The following is a 13,750-nucleotide window of genomic DNA, read 5'->3' as shown; positions in this document are numbered from 1 at the left end:
TGACTTATTTCGACTTCGTTGTGTACTATGGAACTATTATTTTATATATATGTCATTTTTTGCATGTCGGTTGTATGGTCTAATTCATCATATTATACATTTATTATTTCTTCAATTTCATCTGAGCATCAAAACAAATTTAAAATTTACTATCTAGTCTGGTTACCGAGATGCATCTCTAGAACAATATATGATAAAAAGGGACATTTTAGTGAGGGATGAATGAGGTTGATATAGAATTATTCTGAAGATGCATCTTCGGAATAAAATTTGGAAAATATACTGGTGTGACTCAGTTTTAACGTTTTGTTTGAAGAAAAAGGTGTGTCTAGAGATACATCTCTGGAATTTGAGGGGCAATTTTGAATTTTCATAGGATGTTTTTCCATCACATAAGATGTATTAAGAAGTTCCTGTTAAACAATGCATGATCAAAATGACAGTTAGTTCTAAAACTCCTTTACTAAACTCCTTCATACTTCATTATTCCTTAATCATGACCTAAAACAAATCAAATACCATGAAAGGTGACTCATCACATCAAAATAAATATAATAATATAATATTTTTAAAACAAACGATCCCAACCCAATGTTACGTATCAGAGCAAGATACTCTTTATTCGAAATAAAGCACTAAGAACTCCACGAAGATATCCTCTAAGCTTCAACAGATTACTCCTGATTACCTGCGCGTTACCCACGTGGAGGAAACATTCAAACAGAAATGGTGAATATTTCATAATTATTATAAATGGCATAAGGAATAAATATAGTAGTTGTATAACAAGTATCAACAATCACATATATACTGATACATGTGTATCCTCATACTTCAAATGTTTACTCACACATGCACATCACCATCTACTCCCAATGTCATCATATATCACAATAATCATCTAATTCTCATTTACTTACACATAGTCAAACATCACACCATCAAACATTATGCAATGTCACAAACAATGCAATGCAACGTCATTCGACTCATGCATGTGGTACTTGTAACGTCCGTTCATTTAATTAATTATTTTCATGGTGTGTTTGCAAATTATTTTATAAAATTATGAATTATTTAGGATTATTATATTTTGTTAGAAGTTAAGTAATTATTGATAATAATAATAATATAATGAGAATATAAACATTTGGGCCTATTATAGTGTTAGTAGTAGTATTAGTGGGGTGTGAGGTTAAGCCATTAGTAGAATTGGAAATTAGTGAGAATAATAAAATAAGAGAAATTAGGAAAAGAGATTAGAATTTGGAAACTTTAGAAGAACGTAAAAGCATAGAAGAGAAGAGAGCAAGGGCAATCCAATTGGAAGCTTAGAGCAACCTTGAATCCAAGGCAGGGCCGGTCCTGACATTTTAGAGGCCCCGGGCAAATAATTAAAATAGGCCCCTAAATAAAAAAAAAATAACATCATTTATTTAAATTATAAATAGCATCAACAACATCAAAAGTAATCATTAATCCATGTAACTAACATAAAAAACATATTTTAATCAATATTATCAAAATACTTTCTAGCTACTTAAAAAAGTCTCCCTTCTAGCATTTTTTGAAGCAAATTTTTTATGTTATATATTCTCCAACAAATCATTCTCAATTGCTATCAATGCTAACCCATTAAGCCATTCTTGTAACATGGTAGACCGCAAATAAGACTTCAACAACTTCAATTTTGAAAAATTTCTTTCAGCTGAGGCAACAGTCACAGGAATAGTCATAAAATTCTAAAGGCAATGAGTGTATTAGGAAAAAAATTCATGTCTTTCAAAAATCTTAATATATCAATAGGTCCAATATTTCATGCAGGCAACATATCTCTTAATAACCTTAACTCCACACATAATTATTTCCCGTCAATATCACATTGCTCATTATGTTTCAATGTCTCTTCAAAACGCCTACAACAAAACTCTAAAGTTGCATTGTCTAAAGTTGCATTGTCTAAAAACTTATTTTGTACACCTTGATGTTTTCCTTTCATATTTGACCCATTATCATAACATTGTCCCCACACATATAATATGTCAATATCAAGCTTTTTCAAGTCATCTTGTAAAACATCTAAAAGCCCTTGACCAGTTGTATCATTCACATTCAAAAATCCTAAAAAAAATTCTTCAACACTAACAAAATTTGAAGAAACATCCACATATCGTATTATCAAAGATATTTGCTCTTGGTAACTAACATCAGGAGTATAATCAAGTATCATTGAGAAATACTTCGCTTGTTTAACTTTTGTAATTATTTCATTTTTAATTGCAAAAGCAAGCAAAAGTATTAACTCATTTTGAATTTCATGTCCAAGAAAGTGAACATGAACATTATCATCTGTAATACATCTAACATGTTCTTGTACAATTGGATCAAATTCAGCTAACATTTCAATTAAGCCTAAAAAGTTCTCATTGCTATTTTGGTACAATCTCTCATTAGAACCACGAAAGGCCAAATTATGTTTAGCAAGAAATTTAACTATTGAAATAATTCTATTTAAAACATTTTTTCAATGTTCCTTTTCTTTCTCAATTAACCTTTGAGTTCTTTTATCAATAGTTTGAAAATTTTACATTCTTTTATGTAACTCATACCAAGTAGCCATATTATGAACATGTTCCATGCCTATCTCATGCTCCTTAAGTCTTTCACCAACATGTGTCCAAGTAGAAAAACCATCATTTGCTAATTGACCTCTACTAATCCCTCTTTTGAAAATTTTACAACAAAATCAAAATACTCTATCAAGCTTTTTTGAATAAACAAGCCAATCTCTATCGCATTTCTCTCAATTTGGTAAAACTCTAGTATACAAGTTATTCGTAAAACGTCTAGATGATTTATCTTTAGGACCCTTCACTATAGACAAATCTCTTTTAGGACCTTTTGTCGCTAATAAATCAATCATTCTAGACTCAAGAGAATCTCATATTATTGGATAAAATATATCTATTTCCTCACCATTTTTATTAGCATTATCAACATTTTCAGCATCAACAATTTCACTATCAACATTTTCAGCACCTAAATTAACATCAACATTTTCACCATTTTCCTCCATATTTTCTGTTCTGGACCGGCCCAACCACTCCAATTGGGCCAATCCAGCTTGCGGCCCAAGGCACTCTGAACACGCACGCGACAACCTCCCCTGGCCTACTCCGGGAAAACGCCAAACGTAACCGAGCACGAAGGAGCCTCGTGCCCGGTAGCAGCCAGCTCACGCGTCATCTAGATCTGCGCCTTGGAAAGCGGAGCCTATTTAGTTTGGGACAACCCTATAAATAGCCCTCTAGCCTCAGAGGGCAAGGTAATCTTTTTCTTACCCCCAAAACCTCTCACTTTGTTGTACCTTGTTGAACACATACTTACTTTGGCATCGGAGTGCCTTGCAGGTACAACCATTTTCCCCCTCTCAACCGTTTCGGATTCCAAGCCTTCTTTGTTGCTGGCCATCTGATCTGCTCGGTAATATCATTTTCAATAATTCCAACATCAACATTTTGATTTTCAATAGAAATTTGTGGTTCTTTTATAATAAATTTATCAAGAGCTCCTGATTGAGATTGAGTTAACTCATCAAGTCTTTTCTTTTTCTTAAGCTTCTCACATCCAGAATCAAGCTTTCTAATTTTAGGAGGCAATTTAGGAGGCATAGAGAGGAATAATGAAAATAAATTTAGAACCTGAAATTGAAGTTGATCATTTTCACAATGTTGAAGTTGAACCGATAAATCCCATAGCATTGAAGTGGAGCCAGTATTTTTCATAACGTTGAAATTGAATAGATAAATTAAAAAGTTAGGTTTTTCACTTTACTAAAAAAAAATAACATTTAAAAGTTTAACTTAGAAATTTCATAGATACAAAAATTTTATAATAAGAGTTTAACTTAGAAATTTTCTTTTTAAAAAATAATATTAAAAGTTTAAAATCAAAACAATGAACTCCATTTATTTATAAATAAAATAAAAAAATTCAATTAACAAAACAATGAATCACATGTCACTAGTTTTTCTTTTAAAAAAATCTGGTTACAGTGAAACATTAAAACATATGTATCTATTCTCAAACAACAAACAAGTACGCCACCATGTTCTTCCATCTAAATCTAATAATCATCTTCTTCAATTTCTCTCACTCTCTCTCACAGTCAAAACAAACAACAACAAACAATACCCGCTCAAAAATTATAAAAAAAAAACCTATTTCTTCCCTCTCAATCTTATGAATAAAAATTTAAAGGCAACAATATTAAGCAACCAAAACCATCAAGAATCAATCAAGACTTTTAATTTCAGAATCAAGGAAAAAAATGTAACGAAATTATCAATAAATAATTTGTCGAAGCAAATCGCAAATAACAATAGATGAGGTTACCTCGGAGACGGGCACAATGGTGCTGTGGTGGATTCACTGGTTTTTGTGTGTGGTGGCTAGAGCCTAGAGGCGGGGAAGTGAAGATACAAAACTATCGGAAGGTATCGATGAAAACTGAGAAGTTGCAGAGGAATAAAGACTGAAGGAAGAAAATATATTTTTTTGTTGGGTTGCTATTATTTTTGTTGGGCTTATAATTGATTGGGCATGTTGGTTGTTATTTACACCCTTTGAACTGATTCATACAACTACCAAAAATTATAAAAAAAAATGAGGCCCTTGATTTTTGGAGGCCCTGGGTTGTGAGCCTGCTTGCCCTGGCCCAGGGCCGACCCTGATCCAAGGTAAGGGTGAAGTTCTTACAATATAAGGGTTTAATATAAGGGTTTATATGATGATAGCTTATGGTGGGTATTAGATTACATGCTTTTGTATCCATGTTTGTATCAAAATTGAGTTTTGAAATGTGTTTATGGTAATATGAATGATGCATGATTTCTGTGCAATTGATGAAATTGGTGTGTGTATTTGAATAATTACATGATATTAGTGTTGGACCTGAAAAATTATGACTTAAAGTGATTTTCTGGTATGTGAAAGTTGGGTTTTTGGGGTTTTGAGGGATAAAAACCGTAGCAGAAAAATTGCAGGATTTTGGCTCTGGTTCAGTGATGTAACTGGTTACATGATTTAAGATAACCGGTTACATCCTAATAAAAATGGGGTTTTGGGTTACTGTAACTGATGTAACCAGTTACATGATTTGAGGTAACCGGTTACATAGTAATAAAACTAGGATTTTATTTGGCTACTGTAATTGATGTAACTAGTTACATGAATTGAGGTAACTGGTTACATAGTTAAAAATTTGTGTAACAGGGGAAAAGTAGGTGATGTAATCGGATACATCATTTGAGATAACCGTTACCTTACTGAAGCTCACAGATTTTCTAAACTTTGAAAATTCGTATCTTTTGACTCGGGTGTCCGTTTGAACTTCCGGAAAGCAGAAATTATTTCCTATCTGTGAGATATTGGATCGAACTCTAGTGTGGTCGAAGGGTAGCTTCTTGGTTCGACAGTTCGACAGGATTAAGCATGAAGTCGAAGGGTAGCTTCTTGGTTCGACAGTTCGATAGGATTAAGCATGAAGTCGAAGGCTGTTCACATGCTGGTGGCGAAGATGCTAGGGTTATTAGCATGTTAAATTAGGTTTTAGTGTTTAAACCCTAATTTATTAAGTTAGCTTGTTTATTAAGTTGGCTTGTGTAATGGGCCTTGTGGAAAAAGTCCATTAGTTAGTATGTTAGGTTTTATTATAAATAGCATAATAGTCTTTCATCATTGTACACGGCAAATCCTAATTTAGGGTGAGAGAGGTTATTTGTTATTTTTGTAAACTTGTAATCTTGTTTTCAAAGAGAAAGTAAAAGAATAGCAATTATAACCAATTCTTGTGTTCTTCTTCTTCCTTGTTCTTTATTCTTCCCTTGTTTTATACTTTATTCTTGGCACTGCATTCACAACACTATCTAATAAAATTAATTAGAACAACTTTAAAAAAACATTTTGAAATTCGTGTTTGTCCGGTATCGTGTGATAATGTGAAGTGTGAATATTGTTGTATGTTGGTGTACCAAAATGATGTGGTTATAGATTGCGGATTTCTATAGTAATGATGATATTGTTGCTACCACTGATTATTAGCATTTGAGATGGAGGTTAATCGCCGTTTATTTAATTGATGTTGTCGTATTTTGCGAAAGTTGCATTGTTGAGTTGCATTCATTGCATTTTTAAGTTGGTCTGGATTGGCAAACATGTTGGCCTTGATTGGCAAAATTAAGAAGGAGGCTTATGCCTTGTTGATACCTCTATTAATTGGTAATTTGTGAAGGGCGCTTATGTCCTGTTGGTACTACATGCATTTGCACAGTGTCAGTTGCATACATTTTCATAATGACGATACTATGTTGAATTGGTTATAGATGAATACAATATGTTGTTGGCCGATTAAAGATGTATTATGTTGAGAAGTGGTGAATTGTGTGTGATCTTATTTTACTATAATTATTATCATGCATTTTCTTTTATTGTTCGATATCTCACCCCTTCTGTTTGAATGTTACCCCTATGTTTGTAACGTGCAAGTAATCAGAAATGAAGGCTAATTACCTTCGGTAGTCTGAGTCGGTGTCGTCGCTCTGATACGTAACACTCGAGGAGATGAACACTAATTGTTTTACTATTTGTTTCGTTGTTGGATTTTAATTTGTTGGTTGAAGTATTTTTACGGCTTGATGCTGATTATGTTGGATTAAGATGTCATAAAAATAAGTTGAATTATGATGAACTCCGCTGCGTAATTAAAGTTGTTTTTGAAGATTAATTATGATGTATTCGATTCATCCAAGTTAATAGTGTTATGTATCTATTTGCTTAAAAATGTGAGCACTTTGTATGAAGTTTTTAGAATGTAGCATCCCATTTGATGTTGTTTGATGTTTTAATAACTCTAATTGTTTATTTAAATATAACGCATGGGGAAATGGAGTGTTACAATATCAAAACTTCAATGATGACTCAATCATTGTTCTCCAAAGATCCTCACCAATAGGGTCAGTTTCGGCTTGGAACCAGAGCACTTCACAATATCGCACTCAATCCGCACTATGGGATTGAGGCTATCACTGGACCAATTATCCTGCAAACATTACTGAACCAATGTCCTAACATATGGCATGAATGTATGATGTACAACATCATAATAATCAACGACCACGGCTAGTCAAAATGCATCACCATTCATTTATTCATCACATTATGCAAACATCTCATTTACATACAACACATACTTCACATTCGTCACGATATCAATCATCACAACAACGACTCACTACAACAAGCAACACATACACATAGTCACATAATCAAGTTTTACATCATCGACAAATAGCCCTCTAAACCTATTTAAACGTGGCGATTAAATTCCAGGAAATTACTCTGAAATCAGCATAAAATATAAGCTTTCGTAATCCGAAACTGTTTTTCAAAAATAATATTTTTCTTCACTATAACCCGCGCTAAGAAAGCCCTCTTTCGCCCTAAGCGCGTTCCTCTCTGCCTTGAACCGTATCTCATATCCGAAACCGTCCTAAGCAGGTTCTGCGATTCTACAAAATATTCATGTGCGATCAGCATCATACCAGTCAGAGTTTTTAACCCCAAAACATGTTTAAATCAGTATTTTCCTGCAATTTAAGGCATATTAACCTAGTTCTAACAGGTATTATCCATTATAACCATCAAAATACAATTGTTCATTATAACTCCAAGGATCATCATCAAAACAATAGACCTTCAAACCCATATAATGATGGATTTGACTCTAGATCATGTTATTACTCACCAATTCATCAATCATCAACATCATATATCATATTAACAACACAATTCAAACATCAATCATCATAGTTTCATCATAGACATCAACTCATCGCAAAATTCCAAACACAAAGTCAATCTACAATTATCTAAACCTTAGATCAATTATAAGAATTACGATAACTCCCCTTATATTAGATTATTATCTAGCTTGATTCTCTTCCCAAGTTCTACGGTTGGTTCTTCCTTCTCCTCTTCTTGCCCTAACTCTCTCTTTTCACGTTTCTCCCAAATTTTCACGATGGATGAATATTTGCTTCTCTCTTCCCTTTTTACTTAGTTAGCCTTAAGAGTTAGGACTCTTAATATGAATTTTCTATTATGTCCTCACTTACTCTACCTCCCATTATCACCTTTATTTTATTTAATTAAATAATAATGTTAATTAGAAACTCTATTTATTTATTTATCTAACTAGCACTTTAATTCAACTACCCCACATGCATTAACATAAGCATCACATAATCTCAAATCACCATAATGACTCTTATATTCACACCAAATAAATTAAATAAACAATTTAAATAATTAATCTAAATTTCGGGGTGTTACAATTCTATAGGAGAAATCTACTCGGACAGGGACCAATGATCTGACCCAAGAAGGGCCTAATCGTATTCACAATAGTTTTTCGTTATAAGCTTATAGATGGTGTTACATGGATGGGTTGCAAAAGATATGAAATCTATCTGGATAATGATAATGAGTTCTTTGTAGTTAAGTTTAATCTTGCCTCTGACAAAGAACAAGTTGTATCCAATGATGGCTCATAGTTGATATATGATTCTTATTCGGCGGTGTCCCATTGGAGTCTAGAATTTATTCCGCCAAGATTGATATAACACTCTGTGGATTTGATTTATTGGATTGAACCTTATCTATTATGACGAGAGTTTCCTTCTTGGTAAACTTATCAAGAAGGACTCTACAACATTGAATGTAGAACGTGAGAAGTTTACTAGCATTTGTGTGGAAATTGATTTTAATGGGCTTGTGGTTGGAAAGGTTTCGTTGTGGGGTTATTGGTATAAGGTAGCATATAAAGGACTACACACTGTCTGTTCTGTTTGTGGCAGTTAAGGTCACCTTACGAGGAATTGTATACACACACCATTGACGTCACCTGCGCCTACGGTGCAGCGTGCAGCATGCGCAACCTGTAGACAAGGGAGTTAATGCTGTGAGTACCTTTGTGACTTGAATGATACCTTCACATGTCCTTGGTTACTAATTGGAGATTTTAATGATACTTTTAGTTCTTCTGATTAAATAAGGAGACTTTTCTTACCTAGTAGAGCTATCTAAGCTGCTTTAGGTCATGCATAATTACAGTCTTATTGATTTAGATTGTGTTGGAGGAAAATTACTTGGCACAAGAAAACTAGAGGTCACAGAAATATAGTTACGAAGCTTGATATGGGAGCTAGAACTTTTAGATTTGAAGTAGCTTGGATATCTCATTCATGTTATGACCAAGTGGTGGCCAAAGTTTGGGCTGCAGGGAAGCTCAATATTCTGTCTGCTTTTAATCAGGTTAAAACAATTTCACTAGTTTTTAACGAGGTTTTTGGTAATATCTTCAAGAGGAAAAGAGATAGTGATAATAGACTCAAAAGTGTAGAAAGTACATAAGAGATATTTGGTTCTGCCAGACTTGATTTACTAGAAAAGCAACTTTTAAAAGAAATGGATCAGTTACTTCACCATGAAGAAATGGTATGGCATCGGAAATCTTAGAGAGAAGTGGATTCAATTTGGTAACAAAAATTCAAAAAATTTCAATGCACAAACTATAATTAGAAGGAAGAGAACATAAATTTTGGCAAATCTAGAATTCGAACCCCATACCTTTGGTATACTAATGCACTAAAATATCAGTTTGTCCCCTTAGCTTGTCTAGGCATCCAGAATGACTAAAATATCAATTTGTCCCTGCGCTGGCTTCTAGGTGGTGTTTGGATCCTAAATGGTCAAGGTCTGGTTTTGCTGTGTATTTGGAACTGGCAGATACATGGTAGTAGGTATTTGGGATCATTGGGGGTGCTGCTTAATTAATGGTCTTATGCTTAATTGAATTGAGCAATCAACAATTGATTATATGAGGGAGATTCTTGCTATATCAGTTCCCAGGACATGTATAGATTTTGTCAGACTCAGTCCTTTAGCATCAAGCATTGATCCGGTGGTTGGCGTGGAGGGGAAGCGATTTCAGTTTCCAGCAAAGATAGGAGCGGATCAGGAAAAGATAAACGGGTTTCACTGTAGCGCTAGGAATTTTTCCAGGGTATCAAACTCATGGTACTGTTTGATCTGCTGCAACTGTGGTAGGAATTGGTCCGCATAAGGTAACTGAATTAAGGTTATGGCATAGGAAACTTATGATGGCGGTTTATGGTTATGGCATACCTTATGCCTTAACTAGCTTTTTAATATCATTATTTTTTGCCTTTCCAAAAAAAAAGAAGAGAACTTTTTTTTGTTCTTCTAGTGGTCAGCATATTTCTTCTGCAATTGACCATGTGCAGGTCATTGGGCAGGGTCACATTCTTTCTAGGAAAGTCACTAATGATGAAGTCATGCATGTCTTGAACCATATGCATTCCTTCGAGGCCTCCCAACCTGATGCTTTTTAAGGGATTTAAAACATTTGTGATTTGGGGAAAATATTTTTATTCATAGTTGTCCCTTTAAATTGCAAAATTACCCATTTTTTGCAATGTGTCTGTTTGAAAAGATTTGTGCAGAAATGATGAAACAGATAAAAAAAACACTTTATAAAATGTATTTGGTAGACAAATTAATTATGAAAACTAACAAATTTATTTTAAACTTTGTTTTCTCACGAGGAAAAGTCCATTCACATGATCATATTCAGCCCATAACAGCCATCAGCAGTAATGCAAGATCGTTTCTCATTCTCCGTACAGTAATACAATACTCATACACCATTGACTAGTTACATGAATGAAATGTCAGGTTTATTTCACACAAAGGAAGCAGAACTCTCGAGTCTTGAACCCAACCCTCTGGCTATAACTGATAGTCACTCCTTTGTGCTCTCTTTTAACCATTCTAAATATTTGAGATTGCCCCCAGTGATGGGTAAGGAGATCACCTCTGGTACGCTGAAAAAGAATAAAAGGAAGTCGTAAGGAGTATGTGAATGCACTATTGTCCATAGTTACAACTCAATTCACTTCAATGTGGACAACTTAGTGCCGAAGTTCTTGAGTTTTGGCAGGATATATGGTTTAAGCTCAAGTAATAAATGCAGCTCAAACTTAACATGTTAAAAAGAAAATTTAAATTTCATGGCAAGATTATTTTCTACATAAATCAGTCTTACTCGTATTCATGATTTGCTTTGACATGCTCTGTCAGTGCTTCCAAGAGAGATTGCCTGGTCTTGATTATAAGAAGTTCCTCAGAATCAGTTTGGATCTGTCAGTTCACAACATAAAGCTGGCAAAGTCAAGCTAGAACAATACTCTTTCAATTAAAAAAACAACTCCAAAAGAGCCTTAACACACACTAGAAGATAAGAACTTTTAATGGTAGTATGGTGACAATTTTAACCGAAGCTAAGATTCGTATCAGTAATTAGGTCCAAACAACATTCTTCATCAACAGTAATATTGTAGACCGTACCTTTCCCTCCCACAGATACACTGATTCTATACCTGCACAATACATAATACACATGGATTTTAAAAGTCAGACATGGGATGCAATAACTATATAACTTAGTTAGAAAACAAATAAATATTGATTATATAGAACACAAATAAATAAATGTCATGTCAAACTCAGTCCATTTCACCCTACAAGAACGATGGCTGTTGGCACATATGCTTGAGATGGTGATGTCAAAAGTGAAGCAAACAAGTAAATCTCAACAAGAGAGATAGTTATTGAACAAGTATGTTGCGAAAGCCATGACAAAGGATGACAAAGTACTTCGGACAACGCCTGAGGGCGGCTCAGGTTAAATCAGTCTAGACTCCAATTTAACAATTAAATGCTAAGAAATGGTAAAGGGTTGCTCAATGCAGAAGACTTCACCAGGTGGGGAGGTCTGGGGAGAGTTGTGTCCCCCAAGTAGAGTCATGACTTAATGTCACATGGAAGCAATCTAACCATTGCGACAAAGCTCTTCCTCAAATGCTTAACGATGGTAATTAAAAATAAAAAAGATATTTTAATTCCGATAAGTCAGATTAGATGGCAGTTGTGCAGGGACATTGACATTGACAAGAGAAACACGGATTTCAACCGTGACATTCTACTTATTCACCTTTAATGCCGGATATTCCGGACACTTAAACTACTAGACCAAAAATAAAAGTTTTAATTGGAGCAACCAAGTCATATTCATAAGGAATGAATGGGCAAGGACGAATAACACACAAATTATCTGGAAATTTAAGGCGCCACAATAATAGGACAGTAGAGTGATTATAACAAAACAAATTGGGAATAAGAAACTTTTACCCGGTACCCTATTGACACAAGCTGCAAGTTTCTCTTGGACAATGCTCTCGGACAATTTCTTACCTGCATACCCAACAACATGAATCAAATCAAACAAACAACTACAACATTAAATAAGTAACCAGAAAAAAAATGCAACCTACCCGCTTCTTTGTTTGGAACAGTGACATACACAACTATGCTTGGAACAGTGGTGTTACTAGTATTCCCTTCCATTCGGATAAAACTGCTACTCTTTGTTGAAAACCTGCTACCCAATTTGGATCTAAAACAACAGAAGCAATTCAACAAACAGATAGAGGGATAAAAAGGAGTGTTAGGTTGATGCGCATAGAGTACCGTAAAAGAGATTGAACGAACCCCGTTTTGAGGGCAGAAGAGGACAATGGTGTATAGAAATTGGTGAATCCCAAAGTGAGCATGCAAAACGCGCCTACGAAGGGTAAACGACGTCGGAGTACGGAGGTGGAGAGGAAGGGTCTGGAAGTGGTGGAGTTGAGTGTTGTGGTGGAGGAGGAGGACATTTTGGATGAGAGTGTTTTATAAGGTGTTACGCATCTACATCACGATTGATTCTGATCCTTTACTTGATGCGCTGCTTTTGATCTTGGTTATCACCGCAAGCTGCCTATCAAGCCCTTGCTTATGACACGTAATGTAATAATAATCACTTCATGCCAAATCATAAATTATTTTGGAAAATTTATACAAATTAAAGAAAATTAAGAATTTAGAAGATGAGAAAATGAGTGATGCACTGACATTGTAAAAAAAATTTACACTGTCAACCAATCACGACTATGAATCATGATAAATCAGACTGTAAATTTTAAGAAGTTTATATGACATGCCAAAAGAATTTATTTTTATTGGATGACAGTGTAAAACTTTTTAAAACTATCAGTGCACTACCTTTAATATCTTAGAAGAAAATAAAATAATAAACAGTTGTATAATTGAAAAATTAACATCCACCATAACCAAAAGAAAAGAACTATCGATGTTTTGATTTCTTTAAGGAACAATAGAATTAAATGTGAATGCAACTGGTTGCTCTAGGGTTTAATTATTGGTCTAAGTTTCAGTCATTGACTGTAATATTTGAAGTTTGCAGTCTCTTTTATAGAAGATGTTTTGATGTTCTGCTATGGGGATCCGAGAAATTGGATCCACAATTGGTTATAGTGGTTTAGGATCTCTGATGTGGTAAAATGGATGTTGATTTGCATGGTTAGCACTCCAACACCTAAGACAGGAAGATAGTGAGAAATAGAATTTGAGTGGGAAATGAATCATATCTCAAAAGTGATGTGTGTTCTCTTTTTTATATGATAGATGTTTGACAACTGCATATGAGCAAAATACGACTAATCGTTGGATCGTTTATGGGATATGGAACATGGTGGTTTCGTGAGGGAAA

General features: G+C 34.3%; 2 protein-coding genes across 3 annotated transcripts; both read right to left on the bottom strand.

Moving 5' to 3' along the window:
* Window positions 1-1,861: 1,861 nt before the first annotated feature.
* On the bottom strand, window positions 1,862-3,076 carry LOC131657847 (uncharacterized). Its single transcript, XM_058927203.1, has 2 exons — window positions 2,977-3,076; window positions 1,862-2,493 (listed from the first exon to the last, which is right to left on the bottom strand). Exons 1-2 carry the CDS (start codon window positions 3,074-3,076, stop codon window positions 1,862-1,864), a joined length of 732 nt encoding a protein of 243 aa, XP_058783186.1.
* Window positions 3,077-10,640: 7,564 nt separating this feature from the next.
* On the bottom strand, window positions 10,641-12,947 carry LOC131660914 (protein CutA, chloroplastic). 2 transcript variants are annotated; one of them, XM_058930272.1, is made up of 6 exons: window positions 12,670-12,947; window positions 12,474-12,595; window positions 12,331-12,393; window positions 11,488-11,519; window positions 11,186-11,280; window positions 10,641-10,964 (listed from the first exon to the last, which is right to left on the bottom strand). In XM_058930272.1, the coding sequence occupies exons 1-6, from the start codon at window positions 12,852-12,854 to the stop codon at window positions 10,883-10,885; spliced, it is 579 nt and encodes a 192-aa protein (XP_058786255.1). In that variant the 5' UTR covers window positions 12,855-12,947; the 3' UTR covers window positions 10,641-10,882. The 2 variants fall into 2 exon arrangements, with proteins under 2 accessions (XP_058786255.1, XP_058786256.1); XM_058930273.1 differs by having other exon boundaries at window positions 12,691-12,942.
* Between the last annotated feature and the right edge of the window lie 803 nt (window positions 12,948-13,750).

This window comes from Vicia villosa, linkage group LG3 (genome assembly GCF_029867415.1).
Source record: "Vicia villosa cultivar HV-30 ecotype Madison, WI linkage group LG3, Vvil1.0, whole genome shotgun sequence".
In the NCBI taxonomy this organism is placed as follows: domain Eukaryota; kingdom Viridiplantae; phylum Streptophyta; class Magnoliopsida; order Fabales; family Fabaceae; genus Vicia; species Vicia villosa.
The sequence above is the reverse complement of the archived record's forward strand: the minus strand, read 5'-3'. Positions and strand labels throughout refer to the sequence as shown.

Coding starts and splice junctions, on each gene's coding strand:
- LOC131657847 (XM_058927203.1), bottom strand. CDS start 3,076: ATGGAGGAAAATGGTGAAAATGTTGATGTTAATTTAGGTGCTGAAAAT. Junction 2,494..2,976: donor TGATAATGCTAATAAAAATG/GTGAGGAAATAG, acceptor TTATTTCAATAG/TTAAATTTCTTGCTAAACAT.
- LOC131660914 (XM_058930272.1), bottom strand. CDS start 12,854: ATGTCCTCCTCCTCCACCACAACACTCAACTCCACCACTTCCAGACCC. Junction 11,520..12,330: donor TTGTGTCAATAGGGTACCGG/GTAAAAGTTTCT, acceptor TGTATTGTGCAG/GTATAGAATCAGTGTATCTG. Junction 10,965..11,185: donor AAAGCAAATCATGAATACGA/GTAAGACTGATT, acceptor ATTCTTTTTCAG/CGTACCAGAGGTGATCTCCT.